General features: G+C 45.8%; 1 protein-coding gene across 1 annotated transcript in view; it reads left to right on the top strand.

Annotated features, from left to right (window-relative positions):
- LOC109488881 overlaps nucleotides 1-24,675 on the top strand; it is a 173,726-nt gene that overhangs the window by 100,970 nt on the left and 48,081 nt on the right. Inside the window, exons 6-7 of the mRNA XM_034662386.1 lie at nucleotides 10,548-10,727; nucleotides 22,349-22,437. Of these exons, the coding sequence (XP_034518277.1) occupies nucleotides 10,548-10,727; nucleotides 22,349-22,437 (269 nt within the window). The remainder of the gene's footprint in view (nucleotides 1-10,547; nucleotides 10,728-22,348; nucleotides 22,438-24,675) is intronic.

Consider the following 24,675-nt stretch of genomic DNA (forward strand, 5'->3'; position numbering starts at 1 on the left):
TCCCATGAGAATGAGAATCTCACTAGGAGAAAACAGTTTTTGGTGCTGTGGGTGGGTCCGCTGTGTGGCCAAAGGGCTCTATACTTGTAAGAGAAAGGTTTAATTAAAAATTTTATGTGTGTGTGTTTTAGATGTGGTACTTAATCATTTATGTAAATTCAAAAAAAGATCTTAATCTAAAGAAATTCACCCCCTCTTCAAATAACCACTCAATATTTCGGAGTAGACCTTTCCATCTCGATAGATTTACAAATATTGAATAGATGAATAGATTGAGAGACACAGATTGATATTTAGACATACCCAACTCTAGATTATTTTTGCTTTGTAAAAAATGGGCTGAAACCATTCATACAATTGTGGGGCCTGCATTTCTTCAATTTCAATGCTTTACAATGTGATATTTCACTTAACATTTTTCCATGCCATTAAATATTTCTCAACACCATTACCTCTATTTGTACCCCTTTCGGTTCATGCACTTCCTGTGCTTTACTCAACCAAGACCTATTGTGGCAGAGGCCCCCAAAGATCGACCTGCCCTAATTCCTGGGATCTGTGACTGTGACATGACACCACAAGAGGAATTTTACAGATGGAATGAAGGTTGGCAACTTCAGATAGGGAGATTATCTTGGGTTCTCAGCTGGCCCAATGTAATCACATGGGTACTTCCTGGCACAAGGAGGAGGCAGAAGCCCAGGTCACTGAGATGTGGGGCACGGACTGGCCCCATGGTTGCTGGCTCGGAGGACGGAGGATGCGAGCCATGAACCAACAGATGTGACTGGTTTCTAGAATCTGGGAGTGCCCTTAGTTGAGAGCCAGCAAGAAAGTGAGGAGCTCAATTTTGCTATGGTCAAGAAACTGGGACTGATGCTCCCCTACAACCCCCAGGAGGGAGTACAGCTCAGCTGAGACCTTGACCTCAGCTCAGTGATACTCAACGCAGAGAAACTGCCGAGCCTGCGGGACTTACCGAACTGTGAGATAATGAACTTGGGTTGTTGCAGCCCCTGAACCAGTTGTAACGTGTTAACTACAAAAGCGATAGAAAACTAACACACCTATTGTTGGGTTTCTACGACATTTGCAATTTTTTGCTAAGGAAATAATTCCGTAACGGACATCTTTGTAGCTACATCTTGATGTGTATCTTTGGCTGTTTCTCTAAGGTGATTTTATTTAAGGGGAACTCCTGGATCAGTGGTATATGAAAATTTCAGGCTTTTGATGTGTGGTGCATCGTCAAATTTAAAGAGCATGATCTTCCGATTGGGAGTGGGACAAAGGACTAAGGAAGGCCATCATACCTTTCTTTCAGCTATTTGTTCTGGCCATTGGTTTCCATAACGTGTACAGAGTAACTTTTTCTTCCTCTTAGCTGGTGGCAGTGCCTTTGTGTTTTCTATGTAGATTGAAATATTCCTACATTAGTGGAATAATGGCCAACTCAAGAGCTGTTTGAGTAGAGCTCTAAGGTGAAGCTACTCCCTAAAATTTGGAACTTTAGTCAAAGTGCATCAGACGACACTTCGGAATCAAATGGAATTTGCTTTGCTTTTCAAATACCACTTGTGCTGGCATTAGGGAAGGGTGAGGCGTAGGTCAAATACCCATTACTGGGCAAACAACCGGAAGTGTGTTTGTTTTACAGGTTCTCTCCATGTATATTAGAGTTGATCAGAGGCTAACTACCTCTTTTTTTTTTTTAAGACTTTTTTTATTTGTTTGACAGAGAGAGAGAGACAGCAAGAGAGAGAGGGAACACAAGCAGGGGGAGTGGGAAAGGAAGAAGCAGGCTCCCAGTGGAGGAACCCGATGTGGAGCTTGATCCCAGAATGCCGGGATCACGCCCTGAGCCGAAGGCAGACGCTTAATGACTGAGCCACCCAGGCGCCCCTTACTACCTCTTTTATGAGCCTCTAGGGTGGCTGTGCTCAAATACATTTAACCACATCAGAACTTAGAATTGTTGCTTGAGGGGCACTTGGGTAGCTCGGCTGGTTAAGCATCTGCTTTCGGCCCAGGTCATGATCTCAGGGTCTTGGGGTCCAGTCCCGCATCAGACTTTCTGCTCAGTGGGGAGTCTGCTTCTCCCTCTCCCTCTGCCCCCCCTGTGCTCTCTCTCTCTCTTTCTCTAATAAATAAATAAAATCTTAAAAGAAAAAAAAAAGAATGTCGCTTGGGAGGCTGCTCAAGTTGGTCTGTACAACATCCGGGTGCTTTAATGCTATCTTGAACATCTGTTATTTTGTCTTTTCAATAATATCCAACAATAGCCAGTTACATTTGGCCCCTGGATCCATGGTAAGCATCTAGCCCAGACCTGACTGATCAGTGTATCTTATCCTCCTGACCGCGAGGGTTGGTTCAAGCACGAGTAGGTAACCGAGATGGTCCAATCAGAAGCAATCTTGAGATGGATGTGCTGGAAAGAAGTGGTATTTCCCACTGCTCTGCTGGGGCACTGGAGGAGAGAGAGAATGTGGGCCTATAGCCAATGTCAGTTATTTTTTTTGCAACACTTCAGAGCCTTCCTGAATATAAAGTAAGCAAAGAGAGAAGTAGAAATGATAGATGGAGAGAGATAGTGTTCTGGTCGTGGCGCGTATGGACCTCTATACTTTTCAGTGACATGAGCCAAGGAACTCCCTCCTTATCTTGAGCCAATCTGAGTTAGATATTCTGCCTGACCAACACAAATGCTTTCTTGCTTGGGACCATGCTTCTCACTTCCCAGAGACTCTGTTTCTCAACTTCTTTACTTAAGGAACTACTTTCTTTGAAGGCTTCATTTAAGTTCCAGCTCCTTGGTGATGCCTTAGTCAATGACCCTGGGACACATATTTCTTTGAACAGTCATTCAGCTTCTTTGAGTGTATGCTCTGCTTTCTGGTCTCCCCAGTGTCTTGCATGTTTTTCAGTGAGTGTTGATTGGGACGACAGTGGAATGGAATCATCCATATGTGTCTTTTCTTAAAGCCTGGCTTGAATGATCATGCTAGAGAACACAGACAGGTCCCCTTCTTTTCTTTCCTTTTCTTTTTTTTTCAGCCAAATGCCTGAGGTGGGGAAAAACAGAGTTTAGTTAACAAAGTCCTTCTACACATTCGTGAGAACCATTATGTCTGTGGGCTCAGTCCACTGAGATGAGATAACCCATCTTTTTGGGTCAATAGGTCACCTGAGCAGTAGACACTGCAATTAGTTGAGGATAAACTGTAAAGTTCTTATTATTTTTGAATGTCATGCCAAGACAACCTAGTGATATGTGGATTCAAATAGAAATCAGTATAATATTCTATATAATATATTCTATTTTATCTCTAAAGGTCAGCTCTCTAGAATGTTCTATTGCAACCATGCTTCTGCCCCAAGGAGCATCTCTGTGGTCCTGAGGCATTGCAGGTCTGAATTGGTCAGATGGCTCTTTGGTCACCAAGGTGCCGATGCTCAGAGCCTATGGAGAAGGATCAGTTTTCAGTCACCCCTTTTTTTGTACTTGGATGCCCTGCCCTTGTTCAGTGTGCAGGCTATTGAGATAAGAGAGGAACTAGTTCTTTTTTCTTTCTTTTTTTTTTTTTAACTCTCCTGTTGCTTTGCCTTTCCTTTAGCATCCGCTGATTAAAAAATACAGATCCTGGGGCCATGTTTACTGACCTCAGAGATTGTCATAGTTAGTAAAGACAGAGACTGTCAGTAATTCAATAAATTCAGACTGGGTGTGCCATCAAAAAGAAGTATGGGAGTGGGAGGGGATTTAGAAGTATTGGTTTTGCCTGTTACCATCAATAAGACAAACATTTGTTCATTAATCATTTGCCTCTATGATTGTCACTTTTCAGTCCCTACCACCTCCACCCCATTGGTTACTAAGATCTGATCATGTTATCTTTGAGACATCACTCCGTCTGTCCCCCTGTCCTCTTTTTCACTGTCACTGGACTAGCTTTGGCCTCACTTAAACTACTCTCCCCTTACTTCTTTCCTTCATGTTCTTTTTTCAATCCATTCTTCATACTGGCAAGCTTATTTTGTTAAAACGATGAGATGATATACAGCCTCAAACCTTCTAAAGGATCTTCTAAACACATACCAAATTCCTGGTCATGGTCCTCAGTATTTTCCATGATGTGGCTCCAAGCTAAGTCTCATATTTTACTTGGTTACTTTTGTCACGTAAGGACACGGTATAGATTGAGCATTGTTTTTCTTACTCAGTGGACACATTCTTTGACTAAGTCCTATGAATCAATGAGATATTTTGATGTAGTGCTATCCTAGATTTTTCAAGAACTGTTATGTGATGAGGTGTTAGAGAAAAAAGAAACGTCAGGCTTAATCTAACAAAGAAATGTAATTCTTAAAAATACTCTATTAAATCTTCATCATTGGGCTACAAAAACAATACAAATTTAATCAATATCCTTTGAAATAAAATGTTACCAAGCACATTGAAACACATTGCCAAAAACATCTTCTGGTCTTGATTTTACTCATCAATTTTAATGAAAAAGTCTTTTCTCACCAAGGGTCTGTTAATATTTCCAGGAAACAGGTCCCCAAACTCTTCTTTCCTGGAAAGTGTTGCTCAACTGTGCATTTCTAATGTAACGAGCCCAGAGATTGCAAGCGAAGACCAGCGGAGATAAGGAAAGTTGTAGTCTGAGCAATTCCAAAGTAAATAAATAAAATTAAATCAGCTGTTACAATGAAAAAAAAAAAAGATTTTCCAGCTTGGTTAGCAGACACAAAGGCAGAGGGTTTAAGCAGACTTGAAACAAACCCATCACTTTTTTATAAAGGAACAGCAACCAGGAAGTGGAACATGGGATTCTGCCGGTTGTGGGTAAGGGAAGAAGTTATCTTGGAGGAGCACTCTTGTTACATAGATCTCAGCGGAATAGAGTAAAATCTGCCAATCCCATCTTTTTTTAAAACCACGAGGATGGAGTTAATATGTCCCATAAATGATATATACCGTGTACGTGCATAGCCAAGTCCTCACGCCTCGCTATTAAAATCACATAACACCCTCCCTTTCCTCAAAGAACATGTATTTACACACGTCATCTCTGTTCATCTCTCGCCTCTCTGCAGAAACCCAGCAGAGCAATGTTGAGTGACTCAGTCAAGGTCACAGTGTGATGAAAGTGCTTGGGAGCTGGAAGGGAACCCCAGACACCCAGCCGGTGCCACCCGCACGAGTTCACACGGCTGGGTAAGGCGCATTGCAATTGCATGCATGTTTAAGTGATATATCAGTGTTAAATAGTAACACATGTAGTGCTTCCCACTAAAGATACGTTCTTGGCTAACTCTGTTGGAAAATATTATATGGAGATTGCTCCATGGTGAAAAAAAAATTTTTTGAGCAAAGTTTGAACAAAAAAGAATAAGATCTGAAGCCCAGAATATTCCCACCCCCATTTTTCCAGGAATGGCAGTAGCCCTAGCAACCTCATTTTACTGAGGCTGTTAAGTAGGAAGGTAGGATTGCACAGTTCAGGTACTCTTCCAGAGAGAATCATCAAATTAACGTAAATAAAACCATGTTCCGAAGTAGAAAATAATGTAATGAAACAAATTCTGCATGGAAAGAAGCAAAAACCTTTGACAATGTTGTGCACTCAGGTCTCATAAACGCCTAACCAGGGTGTCCCCAGGGCTGGGAGAGATATAGGCACCATGGGAGCTAGGAGCCCAATCCTTTTGCAGGTTGAGAAACACTGACGTCTGCTAAGAACGCTCTTCAAAAATGCAATAGGACTTAAGCATTTGGGGAAGGTAAAGAGATTCCTAAGTAATCTGCTGTGGGCATAAACTAATCTGTTTCTAGCATTTGTCTAGGCATGAATCAGTCTAACAAATTGAAAGGTGGTTGGAGAAAACCCCCTTAAGGAGAACCATTGGGGTTAACCTTCAGCGTCTCCTAACAGGTTAGGGTCACATGGTGGGACAGACGCTTCCTTCGCACCAAATATCTCATGCTTCCACATCTCTCAGTCCCCTTGTAGGTAGGTGGCCAACAGGCCAAAGAATTTAAAAGCTGAGGTGCTGGGGCACGGGGCCGGCTCAGTCAGTAGAACATGTGACCCTTGATCTTGGGGTGGTGGGTTCAAGCCCCCCATTGGGTGTCAAGATTACCAAAAAAAATAAGATTAAAAAAGTAAAAAGAAAAAAAGCCAATGCGCTACCTTGAGCTTTCTCTTCCGCTGCCATGGTGACCTTGAAACTCTGTGCCCCAGATTTCATAGCTATTACATGCAAGTAGACTGAGCCCTGAAGGACCTCTGCACAGGCAGAGACGTCGTGGGGCTGAGAAATAGGTAAAGCAGTGTGATTTAGGGAAGTGTTTGTTACTACAGAACAACCTAGCTTATTCAGACCAATACACACAGTATTGAAATCACTGTTGTCCTAGGGGAACGTGAATAATTGTCACTAACATCTTAGTTTTTTTGGATTTGACTCATGTCTAACTTTCTCACTCTTAGGATGCAGGGTTATAATTATAAAATCTCAGCGAATCCTTTCACATGGACAATAACACCCTACATTTGGTGTTAAATTTACATAAAAACAAATACACACCCTGCAATATTGGCTTTGAAATATTTGTCTCTACTGGACACGTGCCTTGTTCTTTACTTGAAAATAAATACTCAGCTGTCTCTTGGTCTTGGTTTTTTCAAATGCACTTTGATCTACTTGACATTCAGTGGATTTCATTCTCTCTTTTTGATAAATATTCATCTACGGTCTCTTCGAAAACATCCCTTCTTACCATAGCCGCATTAGGGATTTTTTTTTTTTTACTAAACTGTTAATATGGCATTTCTAATGTCAAACATATTCCATTACAACAGCTATTTTATAAAATTAGGCTTTACAAGCTGAGTATTCAACCATAGGTGATTGTCAAACAGATAGTGGTCACATGGCTTGTTCCTTTGGACCACACCCCACGAGTGCTAGAACTACAAGGATGAACTGTGTCAAAGGTCCACACAATGCCCCAGTGGCTGAGCTCTCACATCATCACAGTCCAAACACTAATTTGCATGCCTTTTGGGGTTTATTTCAAGATGAATTATTTAGCTTTTGAAAAAGCCTGCTTCAATTTCTAGGAAATGCACAATAGGGACAGTTACTACTAGTCACCAGTTGAACAATATAAGTAAATAGAATATGTGAGGATTCATTGTTCCTTTAATCTCTATTTTGCTAATTAAAATTATCAGACTTTTGGAGTGTCTTTTTAAAAAATTTTTTGAGTGTAGTTGACACACATGTGATGTTAGTTTCAAGCGTACAATCTAGTGGTTCAATGACTCCGTACGTTATGTTGCGCTCACCACAATCATAGCTTCCATCTGTCACCTCATGACACTATTACAGTAGCACTGACGATATTCCCCACGCTGTGCCCTCATCCCTGTGACTGACTTGCTCATCCCATAACTGGAAGCCGGTGTCTCCCGCTCCCCTTTACCTGTTTTGCCCATCCCCCACCCCACATCCCTCTGGCAACCATCAGTTTGTTCTCTGTATGTCTAGGTTTGATTCTGCTTTTTTATCTGTCTATTAGTTTGTTTGCCTTTTTGAGTGATTCCACATATAAGTGAAATAATATGGGGTTTGTCTACGTCTGACTGACTTATCTCACTTAGCATAATACCTTCTAGGTCCATCCATGTTGTCGCAAACGGCAAGATCTCATTCTTTTTTATGGCCAAGTAATATTCCATTGTATGTATGTGCCACATCTTCTTTATCCATTCATCTATTGATGGACATTGGGGCTGCTTCCCTATTTTGGCTGTCGTCCATAATGCTGCAGTAAACATAGAGGTGAATTAGTGTTTGAATTAGCGTTTTTGTTTTCTGTGGTTAAATACCTCATAGCAGAATTGCTTGATCATATGGCTTTTCTATTTTTAATTTTCTGAGGAAACTCCATACTGCCTTCCACAGTGCCTATTTTTTAAATTATTCATCTCTTAACAAATCTTTGACCAGGCACATGATGCAGCAAAGCACCAGGGGATAGAAGTTTATGGCACGGATGTTGTCCTCGGATGTAAGAAAAGTTGTTGTCCATTCATTGCATCTTTACAAGTTCCAATCAAGAGTGGTGGGCAAATTTCAAATCCTGACCCACTGCTCTTTCAACACTGCCCAACCCCCCTTAGAAATACCATAACCACACCTGTGTCTATCTCCTTCTGGGTCAGGGATGACTAACTGGTAGCAGGAAGTGTGATCACAGTCTAGGGCTGAGGGATGAAGGCATTTGCTGGGGGTCGGCCCTAAGTTTGCTGTTCCCACTCTCTGATGCTTTTCCTTTAACTTCTCTGACCTGCTGGGCTCTGGACCTTTCCTGTCTTCTGCTTAGATTCCTGTTTAACTCCTCAGGATGTATTTGTCTCCCTAGATTTTCAACTGATCATCTGCTCTGACATAGAGGCAAGGGCTTATTCTTTCTCTTTCTCGGACTGGACTTCTCATCCACCATCTGTTCTGATCTTGGCGACTCAACTGAGACTCGGAGCCAGATCTGAATCCTTGGCTGTACACTCTTCTGCTGTCTACACCCTGACCTGACCCATGGAGACAAGACAAACATAGGCGATGCAATTGGAGACCGTGGCACAGAAAGGGAGGTCCGTGTGGATTACAGAGACGAGGGGAGATTTTTCAGGGTAGGTGGGATTTAAAGGGTGGATTAATTCTGTCTTCCCTCTTTCTGTTGGTAGACATGTTGCATGAGCCCACGTGTAGTCAAATGGAATTTCTTTAGTATGCTGTAACGTTGAGGCTCTTTGAATTCACACAACCTTTCTAGTTTCCGCCTACTATAGGATTTTTCTGCTATAAACTTGTTGTGCTTTGAGTTGGTTGGGCGCAGAATTCTGTCTGTGTGTTCTCCCTTTCCATCTCCCTCACTTGCTCATGCACATCTGTGCTTGCTTATTTTCCATCTTTTCAGGTCATAGTTCGTGGCCCAGAAAGCTCCTTTCAGAGCTGGAGCGATCCAGTCGGTGGAGTCTGCCATATTGTGTGCAGCCATCCATGTTACATACCGAACAGTGAGGTCCAGGGTGGGTCTGGTCCAGGGCAGAGGAACGCTTGCAAGGCCAAGTGGCAAGCCTGCCCTGGCTCTGCCTGGTCTGATTCAGGGCTTGGAAGGGGAGGCAGAGAACCACGCCAGGAGCTTTCTCTAAGAGCTCCTGTTCTTAGACCTGGCAGGCCTGGCTCGGTGACAGTGACATGTGCGGGGGCAGGACATGTGCTCCTTTACCAGGGACTTTGGCAGCTCCTGCAGCTGTGGGGGTGGCTCCCTAGTCTTCCCACCCATGCCAGCTTCACAGGGGGCTCATCTCTTACTTCTCATGAACTCAGCAGCTCCCTTCTCCCAATGAGCTTTGCCTAGTGTGTCTACCTGGTGCGGTGAGAAGGAGATTTTTGGAGAAATTAAGACATTGCGGCCTATCCTGAGCTTTGGAATCTTAGTCACAGGGAATTCTATAGGGTGGAAAGTACTTTGCTCTTAAGAAAAGTATGCCAGTTCTTTTGATTTTTTCCCCTCATTTAAGGAAACCCGATGCAGAGGTTGGGGGGCCAGGAAGTAAATGAGCTGGGCCGTGCTCTCGGGCTGAGGCATCCTGTGCTGGTTCCGTGTCAGTAGAGACCAACTTTCGATGGCTTCTGACAGCAGAGTGACTCAGTCTAAGCTACTCTCCATCTTTAAAATTAGCAATGATGGAGCTACGTGTAGGAGAAAGTCCGAGACCAGGAAACAGGAGCCCTGCTATAACTGCGACCCAGGTCCAGGTTCCTCACTTGGTTGTAAGTTGAGATGCATAGACAATGCTCCTAAAGTCCCGTCCGTGGACCAGTCTGCAATATGATGCTGGCTCTGGCTTCGGTGGACCTCTCAGTCCACGCTGTCCCTGGCTTTGTGCACCCTGGTGGCAGCTGTGCCCTAGCCTTTCAGCCTGGGCTGCCTAATATATCTCCTTCGCTACCTTTGCCTCTGGCCCATTATGACAGAGAGAACTTGTTCAACCAGAGCATAGGTACCAAAGGGGTCCCTGGAGGTATCACAACTGGATAAGGGAACCCCTCCACAGAACAGCCAGATTCCCCCATGTTCTTGACAGACCCCCTAGGACGCTGTATTTTCCACACCATGTTCCAGGTATCAGTTTAAAAACTTCAACTGTGGAGCCTTCCTGCCCAGATGACACGGACAAAATAACCTCCCTGCCCCCCTGCCTCGTACCTCAGTTTTCTTATCTGTAAAATAAACCAATACTATCTAATCTTGTATGTACGGTATGAGGATCACATTGGCTAATATTTTGTAAAGGGTTTAGAATAAGACCCACTGCATGGTAAGTACTTGTAAAATACCCATGGACCCATGAAACATAGGAGGTATGCTATTAAAAAAAATCAATGAATAGGTCCCCAAATAAAATAAGTTTATTTGGAAAATCTGGGTCGATCAAAGTTAAATACATTTTTTTTTCCTTTAGGACTCAAAACGCTTAGTATGATGCTCTGCAGGGGAATTTTGAAACTTCACTGGCGACTGCAATTTTTTGGAAATTTACCAAGTGTTCTTAACTATGGAGTTGTTCTTATGGAACACCTAGTATTGCCTCAGGAAACTCAAGTGTGTCTCACGGCACACAGTTTGAGAAATGCAGCTCCAGGTACGTATAACCTGCTGCCCGGCGCATGCAGCTTTCATGAAAGGTCTCTTCTGCTGGCTAGGTCCTCAGGCTCTCCTGGTCCAGGGGTGTCTGTCACTCATTGTACCATCTTCTATTTATACCTTTCATATTTATATGAAAGCTGCCTTTCATATTTATACCTTTACTTGAGCAATTACTTCTGAATTTTAAAGATCCAGGATAGCTTAGATGGAACCACTCTGTTTAAAGAAGCAACCCAGGATTAGTCTCTACTGACATGGAGTTTGTTAGCACTAACGGCCCCAGCCCAAGGTCATGGCCAGCTAACCTATCTGTGCCTGTCCCTGTTCTGATAGCCAAGTGTTGGCTCTGTTAGGAAGGAAAGGTAGTCTCTGAGCTCCTGGGGTCAATGAGAGCCATGCACCTGTTTCCGCGGCGTGTGGGCTAGTGTTGTTTTTGTACAAGCTGGAAATCCTTCCCCTTATACCCCTGCTATGACCTTTAAACAACCAAATGCCTTTACCTGTCACCTGGCTCAGTATTTCACGGGCCTTCTAGAGAGCCCAGTGGGCAGCCAAAGGTGGGGGGCTACAGCTCCGGGGAAATTATGTAGCCCTATGCCTGTGGACTCTGCCCAAGGGCTATGAGAACCATAAGGATTGGATTAGGAATTAGAGCTTCTTGGGACAAGGACATGGGTGGCCCCTTATTACCCATAGAATGAAGCCCAAACACAGCGGCCCAGGAGGCAGACCCTTCCCAAACCAGACCAAGTCACTTCTTTCCCTCACCTGTTGGTGATACCTTCCTGCTCACTCACTGGGACCCCTACCCCAATGGCACCCTGAGCTGTTTTGCCTCTGAATCTTTGCTGGAATAACCTTGTTTTCATGTCTTCTGTCAAAATCACACGATCTCTAGACCAAACTCAAAATGATCACACATACTTCCCTAGTGCCCACCCCTTCTCTGCCCATCGGGATATTCGGGGCTCCCCTCTTCTAGTCACACGGGTCTCATAGGCTCTGTATTCAGTCCATCCCTCCTCTGTCTGCTCCACACCCCACGTCTACCCCAAGAGACGTGATGGACATCATCATCATCTCCTAGAAAATAACATATGTGAGAGCAGGGACTGTGCTGTTTTTATCCATCTCCCCAGCCACATCTTAATGGGTTTATTCCAAAAAAAATTTTTGCTAAGTCAATTAGAGTCTATAATGTGGGTTCCTAATTATGTCACGTGCAACATACATATGTCTGCTAAGGGCTGTTGAATTTGTATTGTTGGTCAGGACTTTGTCTCCTCTGGTCTAATTGTTTTGCAGGCACAGGTGATTTTTCTTGGTCTCCCAAGCTTACTAACTACGGAACAGCGTGTACATGCATACGAATGGCATTCAAGGTCCTCCACCTCCGGACCCATTATACCTTTTAAGCACACGGAGAAGGGGTGTAAACTCTCCAAATTCTCTTTGAAGAATAGCTGGGTGTAAAGGGAGGGTTCTCACCCTCCGCGTGGCTCACGTTCCATGCTGGGGAATTCTTGGCTGTGGGTAGCTGTCCTGTGTGGGATGTGTAGGGGCCGTAGCGGCCTTCTTCACCCCCACCCTGCCCCCCGAGAGACCCTCCTGGTTGAGAACCAGTGATCGAGAGGTCTGCAGTGTTTTTCGACCACTCAGGAGATCCTTCGCTCATCCGGGGTGAACAACAGACGAACGTGGCTGGGGTAGGCAAAAGCTTTCTCGAAAGCAGGAATAGGCAGTGTGCTGTCTACAGCTCACTGGTGGAATCAGAAACAGATCATGGGACAAGGGACGTCAGGGTAAACCAAAGAAAATTGAGCGGTAGTTAGGTTGGTGCTTTTCAAAGCTGTGCCCGAACCACATCCTTCAGAGAAAGGACTAAACATGGAGATTCCTGGGCTGTTCTCTGGGTCTCCTGTATTGAAATTTGGATTTTTAACAACTTCCAACGGGATTCTTACACATCCTCAATTTAAGAACGGCTGCGTTAGACAACGGTGCTTATTATTTCTTTAGCTTTTAAACCATTCTTTATTTATTTTTATTTTTATTTTTTTAAAAGATTTTATTTATTTATTTGACAGAGACAGCCAGTGAGAGAGGGAACACAAGCAGGGGGAGTGGGAGAGGAAGAAGCAGGCTCGTAGCGGAGGAGCCTGATGTGGGGCTCGATCTCATAATGCAGGGATCACGCCCTGAGCCGAAGGCAGACGCTTAACGTCTGCACCACCCAGGTGCCCCATAAACCATTCTTTATTTTTAAATAAATAGAGACAGTGTATTAATAGCACACACAAAAAAATGGCACTTGGCTTTGATATAATAAAAAGCAGCATACCTTAACTTTGTTTTCTTTTTTCCTTTTAAACCTAACAGCCTTCTAAACATTAACACAATCCATATGTTCGTGGGGGAAAAAAAAAATAAAGAATCCCCCCCACCTAGAATACGAGGCTGCTGGGGCACCCTTGAGTGCGTCCATCCAACCCTGAGACCTGGCGGGGGTTGCATCCATGCTGCTTCTTGAGCGCCGTGGGGGCGCCCAGAGCACGCATCACCCCCTTTCCCAGTCTGCTCGGTCTGTGCTGCTTCTTCCTGACCTAGGAGGAGGTATTTTGGAGACTTAGAAGGAGACATAAAAAGGAAAGCAAGCTCAGATAAGGTGCTTTTTTGGCAAAAGGATAGGATAAAATGCATTGTAATTGCTTCTTAATTAGTTATCTTATCTGATTTGGGTTTGTGTTTTTATAAGCAAAGCCCTAAACTCTTAACCCCCAGCTCTCCAGTTATACTGTAATTAAAGTCACCGCAGCACTGAAGGAAGCTAAGGCATGCATTTCTGTGCAGAGAATATGTGTTCTAGGTGTCCTTCGCTACCTTGCACTGCCGTGCAGCAGGGCTCGGACAACGGGAGATCTGTAACATATTGCTGATTGCAATTCAGGGCTGCACCACGTCGTGGACCCTACGGTTCGGCACCAAAAGGCATCTGGGTATTGACCTGTGCGCTAAGCTACATGCAGGATTTTCCTAGGATTCCTAACAGGTTGGGAACAGGAGGACACCCGGACATAGCACAGAGCCCTAGAAAGTGATTCCATGTCCTTGCTTCCTGGAATCGAAATAGTTAGTACCCTGGAGTTTGTGTGCCTAAGAGAGAAAACAGACAGCGATCCCAGGGGAGATCTTTACTGAAAAGACAGACCAACCCGGTGTCGCATTGGAACCACGTCTTTGGTTCAAAAACAGCCCCATCATCGCAACTGCTGAGCCAACACGTCGAAATGTAAATACAGCTACGTTCAGTAATGTGATAGAAAGTCAGGAGGCCTTCCCTGACTTTCTGCAACAAAACCTGGCCATGGTCCTCATCAGATTTATGTTTCTAGGGCTTTCCTTTCTTGTATTAGCACGCTTATTCCTATTCATCGAGCAGTTAGGCTGGTGTCTGTGTGTTTGCAGAGTACGGGGGTGTAGATAAAATATCAAATGGGGACTCAGAGACCCAAAGGCAGAGGGACGTATTTTTCCCAGACATTAGCCAAATGCTCCTCTTACTGATGCTTGAGACTAGAGACTGGAGGGACCGCTCTAGTTAGCCGGGCTCGCTTAGCATTCCGGCATCCTACAATTTTGTAGCCTTCTTAAGGAAAAGGGAAAGGGAAGGAAAAGGGAGTTGGGGGGTGGTTTGCCTTTCAGTATTTTGGTTGAAGAAACAGGGAGATGCGGTGTTTTATTCACAGGCAAATCTTTTGAAAGCTGGTGGGATTTTATAGACCTTCTCTACTGCTCCACTCCCCCATGGTAGCCAACCCCCCCGCCCGCCCAAATCAGAAAGTGTCTTTGGTAGATGGAATGGTGGGCCTCAATGCTTTATCCACACCCGTTGCCATGTGGCTTGGCTGCCCCTCTCACAAAGGCAGAGGAAACTTTCCCATTGGTTTGTGACCTGCTTTGGCCAATGGGTCGCGATGACCATGTCATTTGTACTTGGGCCTTAAGAGGCATCACTTCTCCCATCTGTAGGAGAAGAGCTTTGACCAGGTAGCTGCATCCGGTCTGCCTGAGGCCCAGATGGATACATAGGGAATCTGTGACGTGGAGCCAGACCTGGAGCTTGAGGCTGACACTAGCCTCAGGGAGCAGTACTTGGCCGACCCACGGACCTGGGAGCCTAAGAAATGATTATTGTCTTAATCCACTGGATTTGGAGTGAATCACTTGTTTCGCAGCAACAAATTATAGCCAACCAATGTGATGCCCTTAATCCTTCTATCTTCCAAGTTCATACATTAACTCCCAGCTTGATATGTTTAGAAGCAAATGTTTAAATCTTCTAGCCCCTTCAACAGGCTGCAAGAGCTGATTCGACATATCGGTTTCAGTGGCAACACTTTGCTAGAGACCAGCTCCTCTTTCTAATTAAAAATGATCTCTGGGAAAGGGATAATATCTTCTGATCTCTGTGTCCAAAGCATGGAGCTTGACGAGATGGTTGATCCCGGGAGGAAAGGGCAGGGCTTTGGGATCCAACAGTCTTGGAATTAAGTCAAGCTTTTTGCCACTTAACAACGGTGTAGATTGGGCGAGGCTGCTTAACTTCTCTGAATCTCCTTTTCCCCATCTGTTGAGGTCATAAGGAGGGAGTTAGCAGAGAGAATGTACATAAAGTGCCTAGCACATAGTCAGTGGTAAAGAAATGGCAGCTGTTACATGTGCAGAACAAATCGATGGAGTGTGGATTTCTGGCCGTGCTGGGGTTCCCAACTCTTCCCTCCTGCCACATTCAGCACCTGCCCTGGGCTCTTTCCAGTGCCTGGTAGGTCTGTACTGTCTTCCTTCCCTAGTCCTTACTCGGTAAACTCCTTTGTGTATGGGTGTCCCAGGCTGATGGTGTTGACCGTCACGTGGATGATCTCATCGCATCTTCAAAGAGATCTTATGCTATGGACTGAATTCTTGGTCTCTGCCCCCCAGTTTCCACGTGGAAGCCTTCACCTCCAATGTGAGGATGCTTGGCGATTGGGTCTTTAGGAGGTATTTAAGCTCATGATGTCGTAAGGATAGGGCCCTGATCCCAGGGGTTGGTGTCCTTCTAAAGGGAGGAGGAGCCACAAACTCTCTCTCTTTTTGCTCTCGTGCTCTGTTTGCATGTGCCCAGAGGAGAGGCTGAGAGAGGCAGGAAGGAGGCTGGCTGTCTGCAAGCCCAGCAGAGGGTCCTCATCAGAATCCAGCCACACTAGCACCTAATTTCAGGCGCCCAGCTTCCAGAGCTGTGAGAAAATCGAGTTCTGTTGTTTCGGCCACCCAGTCTGCGGTGTTGTGTTATGGGAACCCCCGGGCAGACGAACACTCCCTGTGTGGTTGATACTGTCTCCGATGCATTTTGCAGTGAAAGAATCAGGCGCACTGAAATCAGGTGACGTGAAAGAATCAAGATGCACTAACTTGCCCGTTTCTACCCCCCGCAGCTGTGAGAGCTGTATTCCCACTTGCAGCCTCACTCCAGAGCCTGTGCGGGGAGCACTCCGAGATTCTGGGCCCCGCGGGCTCTGGGTCACCTTGGCCACTGCGGGCAGTGCTCGGACCTGGGGCAAGGAACCCTCAGCCAGCTGCCCCTGGAAGGCCTGATGCCAAAGGGGCAGAGCCCTGGCCCTCAGCTCTGCTTTCAGAGGTGGAGAGAGGCAAGAATGTGCTTTTGGTTGGAGTGGGACTTCGAGAACAGTCCGGCAATACTAGGCAGGAATCCACATAGAAAAGAAAATACCTCTCCGAGAAACTTTTGTGTTGTGTTTTTTTTTTTAGGGTAGTAATAAATTCTTTATAGTGTACGTAATTCCATTCGATGCATATTTTATCAAGTCTCTGCCTGGCATAAGAAAAGTAGTTGGTTATATAATATTTATAAATATTAATAAAAGTACAATAGAGTATTTTTGCCATACCTCTCAGTTTATCTTCCTTCAGTGACAAGTCGGTTTCTCTCCCTGCACTTTTTTCACCATGGAGACCCCAGAGGAGGACCCAAGGCAAAAAAGTGTCTTAGAAAGGAGGAGAAGATGTTGGGGAAATTTCTGTCGCACAGGAGAGGATGGGGAAAGTTCGCCATTTTGCCCCCAGTGAGGTGTGGGCACAGGAGAGACAGGCAGAGCCAGGTGGGGAGGTGCCCATATCCCTACCTCCCTGCTCACTCCACTCCCAGATAAAATCCTGGGCTAGCGGGCAGGAGAAGGAGGCGGTGCTGTGTGGTAGAAACATCTAGAAGGCTTACGGTGACTGAGATTCTTGAATCTAGTGGCCTGCTTTCCTCAGCGTGGAGCGGGGTGCCGTGAGCCCCTGTGATAGATTTTCTCAACTTCAGCGCTGTGGATGTTTGGGGCTGGGTGATTTTTGTTGCTGTGGGGCTGTCCTGTGTGTTGTGGGATGGTTCGCAGTATCTCTGGCCTCTCCCTACTAGATGCCAATAGTGTTTCTCCAGTTGTGACAACCAAAACGGTCTCCAGATATTATCCAGTGTGTCCTGGGGGCAAAATTATGTCCCCCTCCCCATAGGGACCACTGTCCTGGGGACACCCAGCATCTGACTCCAGGCTGGCATGACAGTGATGCCGGGCTCAGGTGAGAGGAGGTCATGGGTAGATGAAAAGAGGGGCCTTCTGACTCCCTAGGACCCGCATGTGGTGAGCAGGAAACCCAGAAGTTCCAGTTGGCCCCGACAATGGGACCCAGAGATACCGGGAAGACCAGGGGCAGGAAGAGCTGGAAGTGCTGCCTGGCTCCACGGTGGGCGGTGTAGCGGATGGCAGGCCGGGAAGAGCACATCCCACTGTCGAGACAGCCAGAACCAAAGCAGGGCTGTGGGTCCCAGGCCCTCATCGTTCATTTATATCGACTCTATTTTTGGTGAGAGGCACCGGCAAGGGGACGCACTCCAGAGGTCATAAACATGATGGAGCCATCTCCCCAAAGTTTTCAAACCAGAGAGCTCGAGCAACCTTTAACTGACATATTTAAAAATCCCTCCCCAACTAACCAGGGCAGTGAGGGAACTCCTGCGGAATATTAGATCACTAAGGAAACAATTAAAAAACTACATTTCCTGGGACGCCTGGGTGGTTCAGTCTGTGAAGCATCCGACTCTTGATCTCAGCTCAGGTCTTGATCTCAGGATCATGAGTTCGAGCCCCACAGTGGGCTCCAGGCTGGGCATAGATTCTATTTAAAAGCAAAACAAAACCAAACAAAGCAAAACAAACAAACAAAAAAACCCCAAACACTACATTTTCTTTGCACACCTGAAGAGCAATGTGAGCGTGAGTCCATGACGTGGTAATAAGAGTAATAGGAACAGCAACACGAGCATACATCAAGTGCCTACTGCATGCTGAGCACCTTGCGAGGATCAACGCATTGAGCCCCAGTGAGCAGCTCGGGGAGGTAGATGTTTGTACGGTGGTCTTTTCCTTCCCTCTGAAGAAAGGGGGGTGCAGCTGGGCTCAGCTCTTGGTCCAAGGGGTCATGGCTACAAAGTGGTTGATGGAGCTTGGATCCAAACCAGACCAGGTGACCCCGGAGCCCACGCGCCTCTCTGCTCCGCCATACTGCCGCCATATTGTCGTGGTTTGTAGCAACGTCCCGAGCTCATCCATTTGTTACTATTCCCGTACCTGTAGGACGAATGGTGCCATTCCATGTCTTTTCCGTAGTTACGTCTCAAGAGGGCATTTCTAGCATTTGGTTCCTACTGAGCACTGATTTCTTTTCTCTCAGTAGCTCACATGCTCTCAAGACTGAGAAGGAACTAAAGGGAGTGCGTGTTGCCCTAGAGTATTCGTGGCAAAGAATCTGCTGCACCGAGAGCAACAAAGATGCGTTTGTGTGTAGGCTGCATGGGTGTGTGTCACCCTGAGTCACACTGAGTACCGTAAGCAGAGCGCTGGGTGTTGAGCTTAGCCCGTGGCCCCAGGAAGTGGCCCTCAGCAACAATGCATGTAGCTGGAGTTACCGGATACTTCCTAGCGCTTCCCTTGCCGTTCTTTCTAACACAGCCAAGGACTCAACATTTTCAAAGATAAACATTAATATGTTAAAATGAGTCTTTCTGTTTGTTTTTAATAGCGATCACTTAAATGGTCACCATAACAGGGACTTTCCTGAGCCCTCAGCTCCTTGTCTGGGTATGAAAAGTCCATAGAACAATCATTGGATGTCCACCAGCAGCCTTCTCGTGTTAAGAAGGCTTAACCTTTAGAGTTTTGTGAAAAAAAAATTTTTTTTTGAATCTTTGGTGTCAGGTAGATTTAATGATGTCAGGAATTAATTTTTACTTTCTATTTAAATGTTGACTGTGGTCGGTTAAGGATGGCTGGAAGCTTTCTAGCACTCCTCCCATTGAGCGGTGGGTTCTAGTTCTCTGCCCAACTCTGGGCTGGCTTGTGATGTTTGACCAATAGGGTCCAGTGAAAGAGAGGCTGTGCCAGCTCTGGGCCTCACCTCCAAGAGGACTAGCAGCTCTGCCTTGGCCCACGGGAACGCCGCAGAGGCTCCATGTGGACAGTCTGACTCCCCTGAGGCTGCCATGTTGTGAGAAGCAGGAGCCACGTGGGGGGCCCTGGAGGATGAGTTGCCAAGTATGGAGACGGAGAGAGGAGGGGGAAGAGGGGGAGAGGGAGGGAGGCAGACACCCAGTGAGCGGAGCACTGAGGCATCAGACAGCTGAGTGAAGAGCCCATCCCAGAATCCTCGAAACGAGGCCTCAGTCCCAGCTGGAACCCGAGATGAGTCACCCTGCTGAGCTCTTCCTCAATTCTTCACCCACAAGATGGCGAGCAAAATACAATGGCTGCTTTAAGCCCCCAAGTTTGGGTATAGTCTGTTACACAAGAATAGAAAATCGACCTTTCAGCTACTAACGATCATCTTCAAAGCTAATTCTAAGAAACTTGTCAGGCACAGTCTGGGCAAAACCTTCTTTTTTTAAGGATGTGAGAGCTGGAAGGAGTCGTAGAAAGTGTTGACTTCAATGAGGTTATTTCACAGAGGAGGAAACTGAAACCCAGACACGTGAAAACAGCAGGGCTCAGCCACTTAGTCGTAGAGCTAGGGGCTTAACTTTCCAGATAAGAGCATTTCTTGGTCTTCAAGCTCAAGCGTCCTACGAGGATATTCACCGAGTTCAGAGTCTCTCCTCACCCCCATCCCCTCCCCCGCACCTGAGCTTTGCGCTCTCCTCCTGCTACCCAGGGCCCTTTCTTCTACCTTCCACGACCTCATCTGTGAGCAGAATGTGCTCAACCTCAAATGCAGGGAAGGCACAAAGGACATTGGGATTCCTGTTATCAAGTTTCTTCCTGCAGGAGAGGCGCCCGGCTCAACTGGAGGCCAAGACAGGGCAAATCGCAGGACAGCGGGACAGGGAGGGTCCTGGGTTACCCGCCTCTTGAGTGGCCACCTGGGGTCCCTCCGGCCCGCCTCGCAAGTGTACACAGCCGCTTACCCATGGCCACCCGAAGCCCCAGACTCCCCCCCACCCAGCACACACACACACACACGCACACGCACACGCACACGCACACACTCTGCTGTCTCTGCAGCCATGTGGTCTGTGCAGAAGTTGACCACATAGCTTTCCAGTTAACTAGGAGAAGACCCAGCTCAGCTGGCTTCCCTCAGCTTTAAGTGCTCTTGGTGGGGAAACCCCTCACGAAGAAACCGCCCTGATATTCTGTGACGTCTAGCTGAGGTCCAGGATCCAGTAGTCTCCGTCACATAGGCCCCTGCCCTACTCCATAAAAAGTCACTTTAGCTTTCAGAGAGCAAATATTTTCCAAAAATGGGGGGGGGGATCCACCTGTGCAAATGATGGGAATTTTATGCTTAGTGAGGAAACTGGGGGAGGCAGTTAAAAGCCATCCCCAAATGAATACAAGGCCAAAAAAAATGTAAAGAGAGAAAATCATAAACCTTAGACCAGCACTTTTCAGAGTGGTTCAAGGACCATTTGCATCAGAATTACATAGGACGCTTGTTAAAAATAAAGATTCCAGAACACCATTCTGGAACTACTGAATCAGGCTCCGTGGGGGTGGAAATATAAATTTTCAGCAGCTCTCCAGGTGGTTCTTGTGCTCATTGAAGTCCGAGAATGGCTGCCTTAGATTTGTTTTACAAACAAATTTCATGAAGCATTTTCTGGGAAGTCGATGCAAATTTCAGCTTTGATTTATTGCCTCCTTCCTAATGCCTGCATGTGCACACACACACACACACACTCACACACACAGAGTTTTGAAAGCTTCTAATGGGAATGGGAGGAAGAGGATGGAAGTGGGCTAATTGAAATCTTCATGTGTGGTTTTTAGACCACAAGACTCACCCCTCTCCTCCACTTCGGCTTATCTTCTCCCCTTTAGCATTTCTTTTATGCATGAAGCATCCCCCCTTCAGGTTTTCTGGCCACAAGGGAAATTCCCAGGTGCAAGAACATTCAGTCCTCAGCCTCAGGAAAGACTCTGATGTGAATCTTTGAAGATGGAGGAACTGAAATATTAAAGGATCCACCAGGTGCCAATAGAGTCGAGCCGGAGTCCCAAAGGGGAATTTGTTTTCAACATAAATACTAATAATACAGTAATTGTGAAGTGAATATTTATAGTGTGTTGAGTGCTCTGATCAGCACTGCCCTTGTTCTCTTGGGGGATGTCGAGGCGGGTAAGTCGGGCCAAATATGGGAAAAGTGGTGACCTGGGGAATTTGTGCTGAACGTGCATTCCTTTGTCTCCTTCGGCCCTGAGAGTTTTTGGTTCCAGGCCTCATCCTCATTAACCCTTCAGGAACAGAGCCCTTCTGCAAGTGGTCGTACCCCACTGGAGCATGTAAAACTTAGAACCGATTAGAAGCTTGGAAAAGCATCAGGTTAAAAACACCTCTTTTCATTCCTTAGACACCGAATAGCCTGCTGGTGCTCAAATGCTCACCCACTGTTCAAGATTGAGCTCAGATGCCAAATTCTCCTCGAAGCACTGACCGTGTTACAAATAGTATTATTATAGTCTTAGTTTTATCCTGATTCATGTTATAATATTACCTACAGGAATATAGAGATATATATACTAGTTTCAAGATGCTACCAGTGTTACTAGACTACATATTAATACCTATAATAATACTACTGTTATCCAGGTAAAATAATACTAGCTGGATAAGAGTAACAGCCACAGGGGCGCCTGGGCGGCTCAGTCGGTGAAGCGTCTGCCTTGGGCTCAGATCATGATCTCAGGGTCCTGGGATCAAGTCCGGCGTTGGGCTCCCTGCTCAGTGGGGAGTCTGCTTCTCCCTTCCCGCCCGCTCATGCTCTCTCTCTTTCTCTCTCAAATAAATAAATAAATAAAATCTTAAAAAAAAAAAAAGAGCAACTGTCAGAACAGCAATGGCTGACATTTATCGAGCACTTACTAGGTGTGATGTCCAGCCTTCCACAAGCATCATTTGATGCTCACCACTGTTCCTTAAGGTGGGTATGCAAGGTGCTCTCACTGCAAATGAGACAAAGCTTCTGTCAGCCACTGAACGATGAGACCACAGTTTGTACCCACAGCCCCTTCTCCTAATCAGCAGGTCACCCTCCGAATTCCCTCGGGTCCAGATCAGCGTCTGCACTTTCGTGGGAGCACTTGACCTTCTGCCTTTCTTTATCGATTCAGGTACCTGGAGGGCGGAATCTGGTTTACCTCTGAGAGCCTTAGTTAGCCCTGTGCCATTCCAACGTCTGTTAAATAGGTTAAAATTCCGCACTCCAACAGGGTCATGCGCGCAGATAGCAGCGCCCCCATCCTGCCCGCATACAGCTCCAGCACAGTGCCCATTATTTACAGCCTATCTCTAGTGACGGCGGAAGATATTCCTACACAATTTCCATGCCAGTTTCTTCCCACAAAGACCAAGGCAGTTATTACCCAAACGTTTGCCAAGTGTCTATCAAATTTATGATGAGTCCTATTAAACTATATAATAATATAATATAATATAATAAAGATAATATAATAAAGAATAATGTTCAGCGAGCACCTACCATGTGCTGAGCACTGTTTTCAACTCTTTGCGAACTAACCTCGCACCTCTTGCAATAACTCTTTGAGGCAGATTATTATGTTTTTTCTACTGATAAAAGTTGAAAAACTTGCCCAAAGTCTCTCAGCTAGTGAGTCACAGGGTTTGGATTTGAAATCCAGTTTGACTCCAAAGTCTGTACTTTTAATCAATTAATCTCTATTCTAACCAACTGATTTTGCCCTTCCTTCCTCCTCGCTTTCTTTCCAAGTGCACTTAATTGAATGCTTCCTCTGTACAAGGTGTGTCCGGTGAACAATGCAAAGGTGAGCAAGCGAGACACGGACGGCCCTTGCCCTGACAAGATATTGGGCAGAGTCAGGAGATGAAGGGAGCAATTACGAAACTCCATGGGGAAGGCTGTGGCAGAGTCTGCAGGGCTCTGAGAACAGAGGTGCACCAGCCATGACTCCTGGGTACTTCGAGTGGCTCTCAAAGTGCATGCGAATCTTCACGACTACCCTCTGGGCTCCCTGTCAGCAGCCCCGTTTCTGTGTGACAATGCTGAGTTTCAGAGGGATCTGAACACTGGCTCAAGGCCACACAGACAGCCAGTGGCAGGGCTGCTCTGCAAAGCCCCGTCTGGAACACCCAAGGCTGGTGCTTTCCTTAGTAGACCAGTCACCTGGGACTGATGGAAAGTAAGCTAAAATGGAATGGCCGCTTTTTCTATGGTAGATGATGTGTTTTCTACTAAATAAAATGAAGTTATATTTTTCCTAGCCAAACCCTCGTCCCTCTACATACTTTAGAGGAAAAAAAAAGTCCCCAATTCCTGTGTTTTGATGATTCTTTCTGTGAGGGCCACGGAGGAAACCCTAAAGATAATCAATAGACCCCCTGATAGTTATTTCAAGTTCTGCTCTAATGGAGTTTGCTAGGTTAGCTATTCCTCGGTTCCTATGTATTTAGATTTCAATCCTGCCCATGATGGATTAATAGCAAGAACCAGCTGCATTTCGGACTGTGATGAACTGATCAAGGACTAGTACTCGATGCAGAAAGAAAGGCCAAGGGACTGATGTACTTGATTGTTGATTCCAGGGTCCTCCAGCCTTCACTGTTGATTCACCGCAAGTCTTGGGGCATCTAACCTCTTGCTGGTCCTCAGAATTTTCTTTATTTTTTGTAAAATAAACACAGTGGCATGGACTGACTTCGGAAGGGTAAACTACCCTTCTGCTTTGAGAATATTGCGTATGCCCTGGAAGAGGAGATGAAGGCAGTTCAGAAGCAGGATTCTTTAGGGGTAATGGAAAACTTTCACTTCTGAAAATGCATTTTACAGGAGCCCAGTCCTGCTTTGGAACCATTGTCGAGACAATCCACAGAGCAGCAGAGTCTCCAACACAAGTAAGTCTGTGCTCCTTGATCCAAACCAGCAGGTGTGTGCTTTCACAGAGCTGGCTTTGCTCCTTTTGAGTTCCTGAGGTGGAGGCAGAGGATCCAGCAAAGCCTTTCCCCAGTAAAAGTCTCTGCTAAACTCCCACCACTCCTGGTCTGCTGACTGCTCGTCTACCCGGTGACATTCTCAAGTGTCTATGCTCTTCGGACACATCTCATATTCTGAACTGCATCCTGCATTTTACTGTTGTCTGATTACATTTTTAAAGACCATCCTTGTGAGCAGCGTTTGGACATGAGACAACTAATTTCCTGCATCATGTGTGGATTTTCAGAACAATGCCAGAGGGGCTAAGAATACTGTTTCTCTGTTGACTACAAAATATGTTTTTAACATCTGCCCAGGGCCAGAGTTTTGTCTCTCCCAGTGTATTAAAAATCCTATGCTGGAGAGTCAGTGTTAAAGGAAGGATATTTAATTAGTCATG

The sequence above is a fragment of the Ailuropoda melanoleuca genome, chromosome 6 (genome assembly GCF_002007445.2).
Source record: "Ailuropoda melanoleuca isolate Jingjing chromosome 6, ASM200744v2, whole genome shotgun sequence".
Taxonomy (NCBI): Eukaryota; Metazoa; Chordata; class Mammalia; order Carnivora; family Ursidae; genus Ailuropoda; species Ailuropoda melanoleuca.